The following is a 16,427-nucleotide window of genomic DNA, read 5'->3' as shown; positions in this document are numbered from 1 at the left end:
TAGACCAAAAGGCAATCAAAATCATCGTCACGGATCCATTATCGCCCAATGTTAAGTGCACTGTATGAGGACAAGCAGCAACCTGGTGGCGGTAGTGAGCAAACGACAAACACAATTGAATCCACCGTTAAAAAGATGAACGATGGAACATGTGGAGAGTGAAACCTTAACTTAAACAATTTGAAGTTAACTCAATTATTAGTGTTACAAAAGTTTGAAACAGCGAAGTCGAAGTACGTAAATTTTTCGGAAGCCCAAAATTATTTTTTTGAAAATTCAATCGGTTTGATAGAAGGCACGTGAGAATCAAATACGAAATTATTACTTCAACATGCCTCCAGCTAAATTTTCAAAAAAAATCCAGGGGGTACCTCTAGCTATGCAAACGTTTGAAGGGGTACCACCGAAGGAAAAGGTTGAGAACCGCTGTATTACAATAATTTTTGTCTGGATTTTTGAAAGGTTTAGTTTTGACCGGTTTATGAGTTGACGAGATTGAAACCGCTCTTCTAATATGTATGTTCGACTCGCATTCTACGAATTATCATGAGTCCAAAACACACTAAATTTCAAAATTAGTGACCGTCACGAATGCATTTAAGATTTAAACGTTAATACCACTTTTTTTACCTTATTTTTTTATTTGTCTACTTTATTGAAAAAAATTCTGATCGGTTCATTAGACACTATGTTCCGAAGTTACAGACCGAAACGCGAAGCACTCCGAGCGAAATGCAATTACCTCGAAAATGTGTCTTCAAAGCTGGCGGGCATCATAATTCATAAGGGTCTGTTCAGGAGGTCCAATTTGCGTTGCACTTTGTTACAGTAAAAGGTGGGTGAGGGGGTGGTTACTCCCAAATGTTGCGCCTAACGTGATTTTTTTTAAGTTTTTGAATGTCTGAGGTGAACAATTGCTGACATGGCTTAATTAAGACGATGAATCCAAATCCACCTAACCTATCCACTGTTCTTGTACATATAATTGTCTCATGTTAGTCTTCGTAGAGTTTGACTTTTCATATCAGAGTAGTCTATTTGATTTAATAAAGGTATTGAACGATATCGAAGATACTTGATTCTTAAAGATATCTAACTTTGTTCGATTTTTTTAGAAAAACGCATTTTTATCTTGCGATGAATATTCACCATTTTTGTAGATTTTTTTTCGCCAAACCAAGCCAAAGTTAAAAGAACCATCCTAGAAAGTTTTCATTCTATGTAATTGCATTTCAGTCCAACCACTTCAACCACGTCAACAGCTCAATTATAAAAATTAGGCATGGGTAGATAAGTTGATCCTATTTTTACCTTTCTCGTACAACAAAGTTGTTCCGAAAGGCTATCATTTTACTCCGAAAACGTACTTTTTATAGAGGCCTCTGAGACCCATAGTGTTATATACCAACGAGCTGAGCAAATGTCTGTCTGTCCGTGCGTATGTGTGTGTGTATGTGTGTGCACAAAATCTAAGAAAAACATTAGACAACTTTTCATATAGTAATCCTTAACCGATTTTCTCGCAACAAGTTGCATTCGACAGGGAACAAAGTCTTGCTGATCACTATTGAATTTGATAACGATCGACCATTGCGTTTAAAAGTTATTAAGAAAATGGTTCGTCGAACCATATAAGCGCCATATAAGATTGGTGTCTTGGCTAAATGCGAAAAAGGCAGTATCACTACTCGGTGAATTAAGTTGGTTTTTTGAATACATAACCGTGATTTCACAGGAAGTTTATTTTTCAGCAGGAATTTTCTCATGTTTGCTCTCACAATCACGAACGCTTATATCGCTATGTCCGTGATAGTCTTTGAGACAGAATTAGCTGCATTGTGATCGCCTTTTCGGAATGGAATCGATTAATATTCCTATCCTTGGATTTTTATATTGTGCTTTGCATATCTGTTGTTGTGCTACACCCATATCCATACGCTATACCTAGCTTTAAACAGAAAAAAGTGTTTCAATACCTAGCTTCAAACAGAAAAAAATGTTTCAAATTTTCACAGTTAGGATGTTTTCACCGCTGGTCTATTTTTTTTGTTCTAATGTTTCAAAAGTATAGACCGCCAATAGACCATGTTGGGTGTTTCAAATTCAATATTTGTTTTTATTTTGATTCGGCCAGGAAGACAAAGCAAGTGAGCAACAAAATTACATCTACGTAGTTTCTAATATTCGATTTCTTGTATTTTGTAATGTAATTCAAAGACTAGCGAACAATGTTTGCTTGCCAGAACGAGCAATATGTGGCATCTCGTGTAACTCTACAAACCTGGGACTCTTACTGGAAGGCAAACCTACCTAGGCGATTATTTTTCAAAAATCTAGTGGGGATTCCTTCGGGAACCAAGTTAGAATTCCTTCGGGAGCCCAGCCCATTCCTTCTGGAATACCGTGAGAATTCCAAAAAATATTACAATAAGAATCTAATGGGGATACCTTCAGAAATCTAATGGAAATTCATCCGGAAATCCAATGGGGATTCTTTTGGGAGTTTCGGTGTTACAATTTTTTTTCGAGAATCCAATTGTGATTCTTTCGGGATTGTAGTGGGGATCCCCTTCGGGAATCCAATGTAGATTTCTTCGGGAGTCCAAAGATGATTCCTTTGGGAGTGCAATAAGGATTCCTTCGGAAATCCAATAGGGATTTTCTTGAGAATCCAAAAGTGTTTCTTTCGGGGGATTCCTTCGTAAATCCAATATGGATTTTTCCAGGGTCCAATAGGTGAGTCCTTTGGGGGTGCAGTAAAAATTCCTTCGGAAATCCAATAGGGTTTTTTTTCGAGGATCCAATGGTGATACTTTCGGGAGTCCAAAAGTTATTCCTTTAGAAGAGCAGAGGGGATTCCTCCGGGAGTGAAATAGATTTTTTCGGGAGTCCAATGGTTATTCTTTCAGAAGTCCAGTGGGTTTTTCGTAAATCCAATGGTAATTACTTTGTGAGTCCTATGATGATTCCTTCGGGAATCCAAAAATGATTTTTTTGGGAGTCCAATGGTGATTCCTTTGGATGTGCAGTGGTGATTTCTTTGTTAGTCCAATGGTGATTTCTTTTGAGAGTGAAATGAGGATTCCTTCGGCAATCCAATAGAGATTTTCCCAGGAGTCTAAAGGTGAGGATCCAGGAGTCAAGTGAGGATTTTTTCGGAAATCCAATGCAGATTTCTTTGGGAGTATAAAGGTAGCTACTGCACGTCCTTCTAGAGGTCCTCCAGCAAATATTCCTAGAGTTCCTTCTGTTATTTCTCCTGATGTTTCTACAACAAATCTTTCTGAAGTTCGGAGGAGGTGCAGTTTGACATAAACCATAGAGGAAGATTGTCGCTGCGGTTCCCTTTGTTCTCGTTCCCAAACTTGTTGAGTACACAACTGACAAAACGAGCTGATTTTTCCTTCGTTGACATTTAGCGCCCTATCCTCACCAGCAAAAGATGGTTTTCCATAGTGAGAATAGCGACAATCTTCCTCTACAGTTTATTACCCCTATTATCTGAACCTACAGCATTCGAAGTGGTGTTGTGAATTGTGATGAATAAATGATAACAGATTTACGTACAAACATCGAATGTTTTCTAACATATAACAAATGCATCACGAAATATTGGCTTTATTTCATATGTTCGGAAAAAAAACTTTTACCATCTGAAGTCACTTCACTGATCTTTAGAACCCTGTTTCCAGAATTGCATCGTGTACCGACATAGAAAAATGCTTCCCAATTTTCGAACTATAAAGCCGCTGTCTCATGATCCATTTGAACACCCTCTTCAGTATCGTCATTTTTGTTTTCTACAAAACTCCTCTTACCTCATAGCGTTCAGATTACGAGGTTCCTTACGTGATATCACATAAAATGGAAATAAGAAGGGTGCACTTTGACATCAAGATACTCCTTCTTATGTCATAAAGCTCGAACAGGCTATTAGGGTTTTACTTAGGAGAATAGTCTGCCGCCTACATGACGAATTCAGGATAGCTATGAGAGTGTGCCTTTAACAATGCAATATGTCATCTGTGACTAGAATTAATAATTATCAAACGTCGTAAATATTTTTACCATCAATTCTAATAACACTTACAAACTTCACGGCAGGTACATTGATTTGCACTTCCAAACTCAATTGATTATCTTTTTTCCTGGTTTCGATGCGAGTGTTGCAATGATGAATGCATGCACAATGAATATAATGTGTCGTAAATACCAACAATGATATAGTTAATCGATCACGACGTATTATACAACTTGACCCAACGCCCGCATTTGCTGGATTATACCTACTTATGTCCGTATTAACCCTCCGGGTTCATAATCCAGAAGACACTTATTTGAGTTATATTTTAAAGTTTTCAGTTGACAAAAAGGTGAAATATTTTGTGATAAATATGAAAAAAAATGCACTGATGTTGGTTTGATGAACAAAAAATGTACAAGGAAGTAGGTATGAAAAACTGAAAATTTAGATTGCGCAATTAATTTACAATGTATAGCGCGCTTCCACTCGTTTTTATGGAATGTCCATTCCAAAACGAGCAAAAGCGGGGGCGTGTTGGCTTTTTTCAACGAGGTGCGAGTTTCTATGAGTTTACCGACAACATAACCTAAAAAAATTTCTTGTAATATGAATGTTATCAATATTATTGAAAATGTCTACAATTCGGTTGCATGGCAACAGCTACCTTTGTTTGTTAAGTGACATGAAAATTTTCAGCGTTTTATGTCACGGATGACTTAATTCCGATTATTTTCTCATCAAATGACGAGTTCAATCTAATTTAATTGCCTCACTTTACCTTAAATTTAGAATAATTATCCGGTAAAATTTGAACAAGAATAGAAGGGTTAATATAATGTCTGAGCAGCAGACGCGCTGAATCGAAATATATGAAATTCTTAAACCTTAACGCCTAACCAGACACGCGAACCAGCGGAGCATGAAACTAACAGTGGTGACGCGATCTATACCTACTGATGAGATAATCGTTCATGCAAGATTATATAGAGGTGTGTAATTAAGCCATTTGATAGAATTATTTGATTTGTTAGGGAAGCTGAACTATCGTCAAGAGATGGCAGTTTGGATTGAAAGGAACGCAATGTCCAATCATCATTATCAGTATTTTTTGCGATGGTAGGCATAGGAACTATTATTCAATAACTAGAAATGCTAATACGAAAGCCAATAAAACTTCCTTTGTGAACTTCTAGCATAGCATAGCATAGGATAGTTACGGTGTACACCCAGGTTTTTTTTACACGGTTTGGTTTTGGTCGTTTAAGACCTTCAGGGTCAATGAAGCAATGTGTTAACCCCACCAAAAAATTCACAAAAAATCAAAGAAAAATCAGAGGGCATTTGAAAAGCTGTAAAAGTTCAGGTTAACCGAGAAATTAATGAATTCCAACCGCGTAAAAAAAAACCTGGGTGTACTTCGTAGATTGGACACTAGTGATACTCAGATTGCTATCAGAAATCAAGGTGGGTGTGGTCCTTGATTTCAATCTAGGATAAAAATCACAAAAGCATGAGGATTACTACTCCTGGTGACGCTCATCTTTATCGTAACTTGAGAGGGGAAGGAAGTGTTGATGTAGCACTTATTTAACGAGAGGCCCCCGACTCAGCAACACCCTCATAAGTACCACGGAGTTGGGTATTGGGGATTTGCCTGTAGCTGACAATGTGACCATGGTAGATCTTATACCGTAACACACCACCCAAAGGTGTCTACCCAGCGTTGCGGAGATAAAACTTCCTTTGTGAACATCTAGCCACGAAGTAAAAACCCTGATTGGTCCACCTAGCGTTGATGCTGACTTTCTCGTGCTTTTTCTCTCATCCTTTAACAGGGGCCGTCCACAAAGTACGTCACGCCTCTAGGGGGGAGGGGGGGTTCAGAGCAGCGTGACGATCCATACAAAAATTTTAGAGGTTTATTACAAAAAGTGTGACGAAGGGGGGAGGGGGGGGGTTGAAAATCGCCGATTTTTGCATGACATACTTTATGGATCTTCCCAACAAATGTTTTGAAAAAAAAATCGCATTAGAAAGGCCGAGACAGTGCTTTGAGAGGAATAGATCCCATTTATTTTCATCAATTTTTAGCATTGATTTACATACACTGTCACTGTTCAAAAGTATTTTTTTCCTTGGTGGAAATTGATTTGTGAACAAATCCAACCGAACCGAATTCCACATCAAATAAATAAAACTTACATTACACACATACAGACAACACCTCACTTCGTCAATTTATAAACCACAAATGCTGAAAAAAAAATCATTTCGTCGAGCTGAGACTATAGGTCATTGCGCGCAGCAAACCTAACCTCACTATTTTGACAGGTACTGGTCCTGTTGTTTACGTTTCGGACTTAGAATTTGTTTTATCCAAATTAAATCTGCGTATTTCACGATGTTGAAGACATTCTGTACATTCCGCATTCAAATATTGGTAATTATCGATAAGTTTAAGTAATTATCGATCAGAAAATCCAAAGAATGATAAAAATATCTCAAAATTAAAATAAAGTCGTCTGTAAACAACAGGACCAGTACCTGTCAAAAGTCGTGCGTGACGTCACTGTGCAATGGAGTATTGGGACTATGCGACTCCGAAACCGTCTATTAAAAGTTCTAAAAGGATTAATGATAAATGATTGATAAAATTTTCAAAGCCATATTATAAATTGTGCGATTTTGCAACACTAATGCATCACGTCTGCTTCTCTTTAGATCTAATAAGTTTCGTTTTAAATAACTCTTTCCAGATAAACCAACGGTTATAACAACACCTCAAGAAAAATGCAGTCCCTGGTGGATAAGCTGAGATTTCTCTACAAGCCGTACGTCCTGGCTGTGCTAACCATTGGATACATTGCGGGCGAACTTGGCCACTATCTGATTGGAGTAACGTCCAAAGCCACTGCTGTCGAGCTGGACTACGGTGACCACGCGTGCCAGCAGAACCATACCGAAGTTCATCGGCATCTGCTCCCACAGCAGTGTGCCGACATCGAACTGGAACATGAGTAAGTTTCGACGGAGCTTTTATCTATACGAACCGAAGCGTTTTTGGCAATGATGAGTGATGGAATGCAAAGCTTAGTAAGCTTTTGACAGCATGGCATCACGATTTGAAGCGTTTCATGCGTTGTTTTGCCGCCCACGTAAACTGCATACGAACAAGGCGGGCTTTTACCTTGTGAAGTTCAAATTTTGCACAGTTTTTAGAAAAGGTTTAATGATGTACAATTTGGTAAGGAAAGAATATAAAAATGGAGAGACAGGACGACGGCGACTTGTCGTGCTGACGGAAGTTCCACTGTCCATAAAAATGATCTGAAACATATTTACAATCACAATATTTTCATCCACTTTCTTGATTCGCTATGGTCAGAATGAAAAAAAATATTAAAACGTTGTGAACAATAAATCTCAAAAATCGTTTTTTGGAAATGCGTACGTTCCATACAACCGACACGGCCATGCGGTTAGCGGCATCAGTCGTCTGGACGCATTTGCGCGCTGTGTCGGAGTGTGGGTTCGATCCCCGCACAGTAAAAAAAAAAGAACTTTTCGTGTAGCGGAAAACTCTCTACTATTTAATTGAACGTTCTGTAAATGTCCTGTCTGTTGTCTAATGCTGGGTGTTAAGTATTCAATCTATGTGACCTCTAGTCTAAAACGGTGGTCCTGTCTTTGAAAAAATCTACGAAAGATTGCACGATTTTGATCTCACTACTTACATAGAAGGAGATTGGAATGGTATCTATCTTATAAGTCCGTTTTTATGATTCTCAAAATCCTTTTGAATTCAACAAGACTGGATTGTCCAAACTAGTATTGCATTAATTTGTATTAGCATAACACCTTTTGTTTGATTAAGGTGATTATAGAATGAAGCCAGAAATCGGCCATTTTGTAAACCACGTGCTTTTCCAATATTTTTTTCGAGAGCGCGAGATGAACGAACAATAACGCGTATGGGGCTGAAATAATGGTAGATCGTTTGCTTAGTTATGCTGAACAATCATAATTTGAGTTTCGGCACTGTACGAAAACTATTACGCCAGATTTGGGCTTTTGGAAATGTATGTAGATAAACGTGTGGTGAATTTGAAATTCACCACGGGCTTCATTCTATAATCACCTTAAATAAATCTGGATTATATTTGGAAATTTCTTTTTTAAACCTTTTTGCATTCGCGAAGTCGAAGCAAATTCTGCTCTTCCCTCCTATGGGAAATCCCATTGCTATCTGTCAGAGTTTGAGTGAAACTCTACTGTTGCTCTACTGTAAAAACCCATAAAGAACTGTCATTGTTTGTGTGAAGAATTTTGCTTCGACTTCGCGAATTCACATCGAAAAGGTAGTCGGCACTATACATAGATAGATTTCATTTGACTATCTATATCTGGTACTAACGATTTAAAAGATATCTCATCATCGTCTTATATGATCTGTGCAGCTCAAAACCGAATTTTTGAACTCACGAAAATCAATTTTTCTCTTTATTAGTCGCAAGTTTTTTTACTGCGCATCTGGTGCGCTACATAGAGCATCTGGTTGCGAACAATGTATACTAGTTGCGCAAATATGCGCTATAAGTTAAACGCGAATAAAATCGGTTTTCCCGAGTTCAAAATTCGATTTTCAGCTGGAATCATAAATGGTCCTTAAGACTGCTGTTCACCTCAAACTCCACGGATAACTGAGAATTCTCCCTTTCCTTCCAGATGTCACGGGCAACACCTGAACGGAACAGTGTACTGCGAATGGAACTACAACGGACTGGGTCTCGAGTATCAACTGCTGGCCGGTCCCAGCTTCATTGCCGTTTTCACCGTTATGGGCGTTGTACTGGGTTTTGCCGCGGATCGATACAACCGCGTCCGACTGCTCACCGTATGCACACTGGTCTTTGCCGTTGCCATCGTTTTCCAGGGAACCGTTAAGGAATACTGGCAGTTAATTCTGCTGCGTATGGTTATGGCCGCTGGTGAATCCGGTTGTAACCCACTAGCCACCGGTATCATGTCCGACATCTTCCCCGAAAGCAAACGTGCTCTGGTGATGGCCATTTTCAACTGGGGAATCTACGGTGGTTACGGAATTGCGTTCCCCGTTGGGCGGTACATTACCAAGTTGGACATTTGGGGTCAAGGCTGGCGCATCTGCTACTACGGAACAGGTGTACTTGCGCTTATCGTGGCCGTCCTGACCGGAACCACCCTGAAGGAACCAGAACGGCAGAGCATTGGCGAAGAAGCGAACGGCAAGGGAAAAGTCTCACTGACCAAAGCTCTGATGCAACCACGTGTTATCCTGTTGATGATTGCTGCTTCGATTCGTCATTGCGGCGGAATGACCTTCGCGTACAATGCCGATTTGTACTACAATATCTACTTCCCAGATGTGGATCTCGGCTGGTGGTTATTTGCTGTGACGATCGGAATCGGAAGCGTCGGTGTGGTGATTGGTGGAATCGTTTCGGATAAGGTCGTAGCCAAGATGGGAATCCGGTCTCGAGTGGCATGTCTGGCCATTAGTCAACTTATTGCGACTCCCTTTGCCTTCGGATCCGTCTATTTCGAGCCACTTTGGGCGATGATCACCCTAGGAATCAGCTACTTCTTCGGTAAGTGTTTTCTAATGAGGCTCTCGTAAATATCTAACAATATTCATACTAACTACAAACACCTTCTTCTCCTTACAGCTGAAATGTGGTTCGGAATTGTGTTCGCGGTGCTGGTAGAAATCGTTCCACTGCAGGTCCGTTCGACGACCATCGGCATGTTCCTGTTTGTGATGAACAACATTGGAGGTAATCTGCCAATTTTGGTTGATCCACTGGCCAAGGCGATCGGTTACCGAGGCTCAGTAATGTTCTTCTATGCCGGATTCTATGGTATCAGTACCGTGCTATTTTTCATTACGATGTTCTTCATGGACGGACCAAAGCCCGAACCAGTCACCGAAGAGCACCGGAATCAGGTGGAGATGGGTCACGAGAACAACACCTTCCAGCCAGACGATTTCATCAACGGCATCGGTGGACCCAAGACTAATGGACACAACATTGTGCATGTGAGGCCTACCGAGAATAGTAACCTATAGGACAAATTCACATGGAGTGAATGATAGTTAGGGTTTTAACAAGTAATTTTAAGCTAGAATATTCAAAAAAATGACACGATGAATCTACCGAGCAGGAATCACACAACCGTTATGATGTAATATGATGCAGCTTTTCCTCCTAGCTGTGGAAAGGAATCTCATATTTCAGTTTGTTTTTAACCGTCGTTCTCATTTTGAAACCATGTACCTCCGACGGTTTTTGTTAACCGATGATCTGTACCATGACAGAATTCTGAATGCGTAACCACTGTAGTTGACTTTGTATTTAAATTGAAGTAATAATTTATTTCTTCAAAAACGTGTTTTAAACGATAAAACGAAATACACAATTACGTATAAATGCATGATGTTTTATGTGAGGGTGAGATATATTATGTAGATATTGAGCAATCCACTTCCAGCGTGCATTGATGACAGATATGCAAATATCATCCGTATTCCCAGATCCGTATGATCCGTATAACGGTTCGGTTGCTATTGAATAATGAATAGCATGCCATGACAATACTCCTATTCTCGTCGGGCAACCAACGGAGTTGCACGCTCGATAAGACAGCACACAGGCGATCAAACCAACGGATAGTATGGGCGTGGGCGTGATTGGGACATTTTTTCTTAGGTTTCAGACTTGTGATGTCGAAGAGAAAAAGGGACTATGTCCAAGGCGTTGACAACCCCTCCCCATGCCATTTGCGTGTTGTGGTGCCTGCCTAGAATGGGGTGGGGATTGACTGTGGGCTCTGTTAAACTTCTATATAAAAAAATCGCAAATCGCTAGGCTTCGCAGGTTGCGGTATGCACATTAACTTTTTCTTTCTCGAGCTCGGCAAAATCGGGCACCGCTGTAGCTCAGTAAATTTAAGAACTGAACTTCGGCATAAAATTTGGTTTATTACTGATTTTCGGCAAAATATTTACCGTATCTCAGCACCTGAAACGTCACTTTTACTGAGATCTCGGCAAAAATCATGTTTGCTGAAACTCGGCGGTGCCCACCTCGGAAAAATAAACAAAAAATGCTGAGATCTCGGCGAAAAAAATTAAGTGTGTGATAAGCTACGATGAACTACATCCCTGCAACTTCGACGTCGTAGCGTTGCAGGAAATCTGCTGGACAGGACAGAAAGTGTTGAAAAGCGGGCATCGAGCGGCTACCTTTTACCAAAGCTGTGGCACCACCAACTAGCTGGGAATTGACTTAATATATGACAGCACTATAGTGCTGGGTAAGATGCGCCAACGCGTGATTGGGTGACAGCCAACCAACGGAAGGATGTGCAAGCTGAGGATAAAAGGCCGTTTCTTGAACTATAGCATCATCGACATGCACTGCCCACACGAAGGGAGACTCGACGACGAGAAAAAAGCGTTCTAGGCACAGCTGGAGCAGACATACGACGGATGCCCACTGCGGGACGTCAAAATCATCATCGGGGACATGAACTCAGGTACTCAGGTAGGAAGAGAGGAAATGTATAGACCGGTCATCGGACCGGATAGTCTGCATACCCATTTAATGTCAATGTAAATGTTATTTCAATTCAACTCGTTTATACGGCTTCAAGCTTAATATGTGTGCTATACATATGATCAAGAATTTCTATTCAATTCCTTTACCAGCAAATCTGGCGAATCTATTCAGCTGTTTTTGACGTGCCGGCACAACTACTTTACAGCATGTTACACAATTTTTTCTCAATCTTTACTCAACCATTTAGTAATATAATTCGCTTCAATGGCACTTATTCAGATTTTTTGAATCTGTTAAATAAGTTTTATACAGCCACTGAATTCAATTTGATTAAATATTATTTGAGAGGAGAGTAAATTTCGGAGTTGATTTAATGTTTTTTTTTGTGAAAACTGCAATATCAGTTTTGTTACTATTTAAACTCTTGATCTCCTGATTCAATGGCCGCTGCTCTGTCATCACCGTCACTTTGACATATGTAAATAACAAAGAAAACTATGGATGTGCTTCTTCGCATACCCTATAGGTTATTTTGCTAACGCTATTTTCGGATTCATGCTGTATAAACGCTAGAAAGAGGCCTACATGCTGCTTTTAGCACATAAGCTTTAAAATAATGCTTTCAGCATTATTTCAACCATTATTCAAACATTTATCAGCATGTTCTGTTGGCTAACTTTTATGCATCATCAATCGCTGACATTGTTTTTAGGCAACATTTTCTCGATCTGTATAGATGCTACTCTGCTAATAATCGTTTAACAGTAGCCGTCAACAGAAATATCGCTTCTAAATGGCTTGTTTTCTTACACTATCTGCTAGCATTAATGACAGCGCTTTGTCAGTTGCTATAAGAGCAGGTGAAAACCTTTGTAGCTGCATTACAGAAATCAATAGCTCATACACAGCTCCGGCAACAAAAATCAAATGTAAACATTGCGGTTTTGACGTTCCATACTGATAAGCTATTACAAGAAGCAGTAAAAGGTTTACTTAAACGTTTTGTAATCTTTAAAGATACAGAAGTTGCCTAAAAGCTTCGTTAGTTCATTTATAGCGCCATTACGCTATATTGTTAGTGGCAACAAGCAAGCAACTCAATCACATACATGAGCTCTTAACCGATGAGCTTTGTTGCTAATTCAGATAGAGCTGTTTAATGAATATATGAAAGCTGCATAAACGATAAAAGATGAAATATATTCGGTACAAACTGACTAGCTGATACATATTTGGGTAATAGTCGAGTTGAAGTTTAATGGATTATTTGCGGAGGCTTTTCTTTTATTCAGCATTGGCTGCTTTTATTCAAATATTATACAGCCAAAGGCTAGAAGTTGAAGCTTTTTGCACCAAAATTGTTGGGTACCGCGTCGAACGACAACGGCCAACGATGCATAAACTTTGCAGCCTCCCGCGGAATGGTAGTCCGAAGCACTACCCGACTGGTATGATGGCGAATGTGAGCTGTTAGTTGAGGAGAAGAATGAAGCATGGGCGTGATTACAGCAACACCGCACGAGGGCGAACGAGGCACGATACAAACGGGCGCGGAACAGACAAAACTCGATTTTTCGGAATTAAAAGCGCCAGCGGAAGAACGAGACCGTGAAGAGACGATGCAACTGTAGGGCCGATGTCCACGTAGCGGTTTTGAATTTGCGTGCACGCAGCGTCAACGCAATTGCGGTAGGAAGTACCCAACATTAAATAGAATCATGCACACGCACTTGCGTTAACGCGGCGTCGACACGCGTCTCATTTGCGGCGAGAGTTACCGCAAAGTCACCGCAATTCCCCACAGGAACGCAGCGTGCACGCGAGTATTTTTTTGACATTTCTCTATTCTGTTTCTTTCCAACAAGATTTCTAATGGGAAAATCTGTGATGTGAAATAATGTGTCAGAGCGAAATCAAAACAAACAAAAATACTTCGCAAATCAGTTCATTTTGGTTTCGCAAATTAATTTGCAAATTGCAACACTTTTCAAATCTAGCTTCTTTGAATAATAGCAAAGCAATTGTAAATAGTTCGGAGCGGTAAGTGTTTCTTTCGTTCCTGCGTTAGTAGCAGTCGCGGTCAAAACACCTTTGGAAAGAACTGACAAGCAACAATCCCATGCTGGTGGATAGAGTCAAAATCAACGCAAGTATGTGCAGGATAGTGTTGTGAATCAATTGATTTCCGAACAGACGGTGATGTGGCAGTTTTGGGTTGAGTGACAGAGCAGGCAAAATTCAACCAACAAAGTGCATTCCGCGGGACCCTGTATATACACCAAGGAAGGCGATACCAGGTCCGCCATGGGCAGAATTATTAAATATAGGTTCGATACCGAGGTTCCTATATCTTGGCTTTTCTATTGCTGATATATGTTCATGTTTTTAGGAATGTCAACGGAAGGATGTCGTCAAATAAGTTGGATTGCAATTGCAAGAAGAAACGAGATCAGATAAAGAGATGGCAAGCTACAGTAAGACACTGGGACTAATGCGTTTCTTCTAGTGCTGTGGGCAACGCTACTGCGATCGGTTAGTGTACTGCAAGTGAAAATTGCAATGATAATAACGACTTCACATTCGTTTGGGAGAACAACTTTGAACTTTGAAGAACTTCTTTGGGAGAACAACGACAAACATAGCAAAACACCACAATCGCTTGTGATGCTTTCGGAGGAGGATTTTGAGCACCATATTTGAAAGGTGACTGCAGTATCTGACCAAAATGTTCAATCACTTTTCATTCCGGATCAAATGATTCGCCGATAAATGGAACTAGTAAAAATCGTACCCCAAACGCAACAAATGCTCAATTCAAGACAAGAACAATTGAATGCCAGAATCCACTATAATTCAAGATTAATCTCCTCCTATGAAGTATGTAATAAATTTAAGTTGGAAATAAAGAATGATCAACATTATGAAATCGTAATAATATTCATTTATTATGATTGTAGAAAAGATATTGGGATCAAGCAAAGCGATGTCAAATATCTGTCTCTCTGTATTGAAAACGTGTTTATTCAACCAATCGAATTGTGCGGCACGATTTCAATTTCACAGCTCTACAATTAATTTCGAAAGTTCAAACTTTTCATTTTAGAAGTAATGGGTGACTTTTAAATCTACAGTGAGTTAATTTTTCTACTCTACTAAAAAGCATTAATTGAACTTTTTAGTTTGGAATAATACTGAGTTACATTCACTAGTCTGTCATCACGACTTCCGAATTCTAAGTTGGTGCTACGCCGACAATATGTGAATCGAGAACTCGATTCATATTGGAAAAGAATGAAAAACATTTGGCGTGACAGATAGGTTTGACGTTAGAAGTTTTGCGGCAAATTACCGCTTGTCGTGTGCATTCCCAGCCTGATTCAACGCCGAATAACGCTGCGTCAACGCAGCTTGAAAAAACGCTACGTGGACATCGGCCCGTATCGCGCTAATAACGCACGAAAGCTCCAGAAGTTAAATCATTCACGTAAGGGCCACGTGCCACAGCCCGATATGTGTAAGGACATAAACATTGCCAGAGAGTTCGTGGGGCAATACCAGGCGGGATTCATGGGTGAATGCTCTACCACAGATCAGGTGTTCGCCATACTTCAGCTATTGCAGAAATGCCGCGAATACAACGTGGCAACATATCATCTATTTATCGACTTCAAAGCCGCATATGATACAATCGATCGGGACCAGCTATGGCAGCTAATGCACGTAAATGGATTTCCGGATAAACTGATACCTGATACGGTTGACGATGGATCAGGTGATGGGCGTATTTCGAGTTTCAGGGGCATTCTCGAGTCCCTTCGAAACGCGCAGGGGGTTACGGCAAGGTGATGGCCTTTCGTGTCTGCTATTCAACGAAGGGCAGGGATCGACACATTTATTTATTTATTACCAGACTAAGGCCGGAGTGGCCTGTGCTGCACATAAAAGTCTTCTCCATTCAGCTCGGTCCATGGCTGTACTTCGCCAACCACGCAGTCTACGAAGGGTCCGCAAATCGTCCTCCACCTGATCGATCCACCATGCCCGCTGCGCACCTTGCATTCTTGTTCCCGTCGGATCGTTGTCGAGAACCATTTTCATCGGATTACTGTCCGACATTCTGGCTACGTGCCCGGCCCACCGCAGTCTATCGATTTTCGCGGTATGAACGATGCATGGTTGTCCCAACACCTGATGCAACTTGTGGTTCATTCGCCTCCTCCACGTACCGACCGCCATCTGCACCCCACCAGAGATGGTACGCAACACTTTTCTTTCGAAAACTCCCAGTGCGCGTTGGTCCTCCACGAGCATCGTCCAGGTCTCGTGTCCGTAGAGAACTACCGGTCTAATAAGCGTTTTAGGGATCGACACATGTAGTACGATTTTCACGAAGTCCGTTTCGACATTGATATTTTGGCACGTAACTTTGAGTGGAAGAAGAAAGCCTACATCAGACTGTAAAGCGAAGCTAAACAAATTGGACTAGTCATCAACACGTCGAAGGCGAAGTACATGATAGGAAGTGGCTCAAGAGAGAACAACGTAAGCCACCCACCACGAGTTTGTATTGGTGGTGACGAAATCGAGGTGGTTGAAGAATTCATACACTTGGACTCACTGGTGACCTCCGATAACGATACCAGCAGAAAAATTTGGAGACGCATCATGGCAGGAAATCGTGTAGAGTTCGCCGTCATACCAAACTGACCATCTACAAAACGCTTATTAGACCGGTAGTTCTCTACGGACACGAGACCTGGACGATGCTTGTGGAGAACCTACGTGCACTGGGAGTTTTCGAAAGA

At 40.6% G+C, this 16,427-nt stretch overlaps 1 protein-coding gene across 1 annotated transcript in view; it reads left to right on the top strand.

Moving 5' to 3' along the window:
- LOC134226287 (putative metabolite transport protein HI_1104) overlaps positions 1 to 10,495 on the top strand; it is a 50,861-nt gene extending 40,366 nt beyond the window's left edge. The window contains exons 2-4 of the mRNA XM_062706959.1: positions 6,781 to 7,041; positions 8,750 to 9,651; positions 9,730 to 10,495. Coding sequence (XP_062562943.1) covers positions 6,815 to 7,041; positions 8,750 to 9,651; positions 9,730 to 10,130 — 1,530 coding nt within the window. The 5' untranslated portion in view covers positions 6,781 to 6,814 and the 3' untranslated portion in view covers positions 10,131 to 10,495. The remainder of the gene's footprint in view (positions 1 to 6,780; positions 7,042 to 8,749; positions 9,652 to 9,729) is intronic.
- Positions 10,496 to 16,427: the final 5,932 nt, after the last annotated feature.

This window comes from Armigeres subalbatus, chromosome 3 (genome assembly GCF_024139115.2).
Source record: "Armigeres subalbatus isolate Guangzhou_Male chromosome 3, GZ_Asu_2, whole genome shotgun sequence".
Classification (NCBI taxonomy): Eukaryota; Metazoa; Arthropoda; class Insecta; order Diptera; family Culicidae; genus Armigeres; species Armigeres subalbatus.
This window is presented reverse-complemented; position numbering and strand designations above follow the sequence as displayed.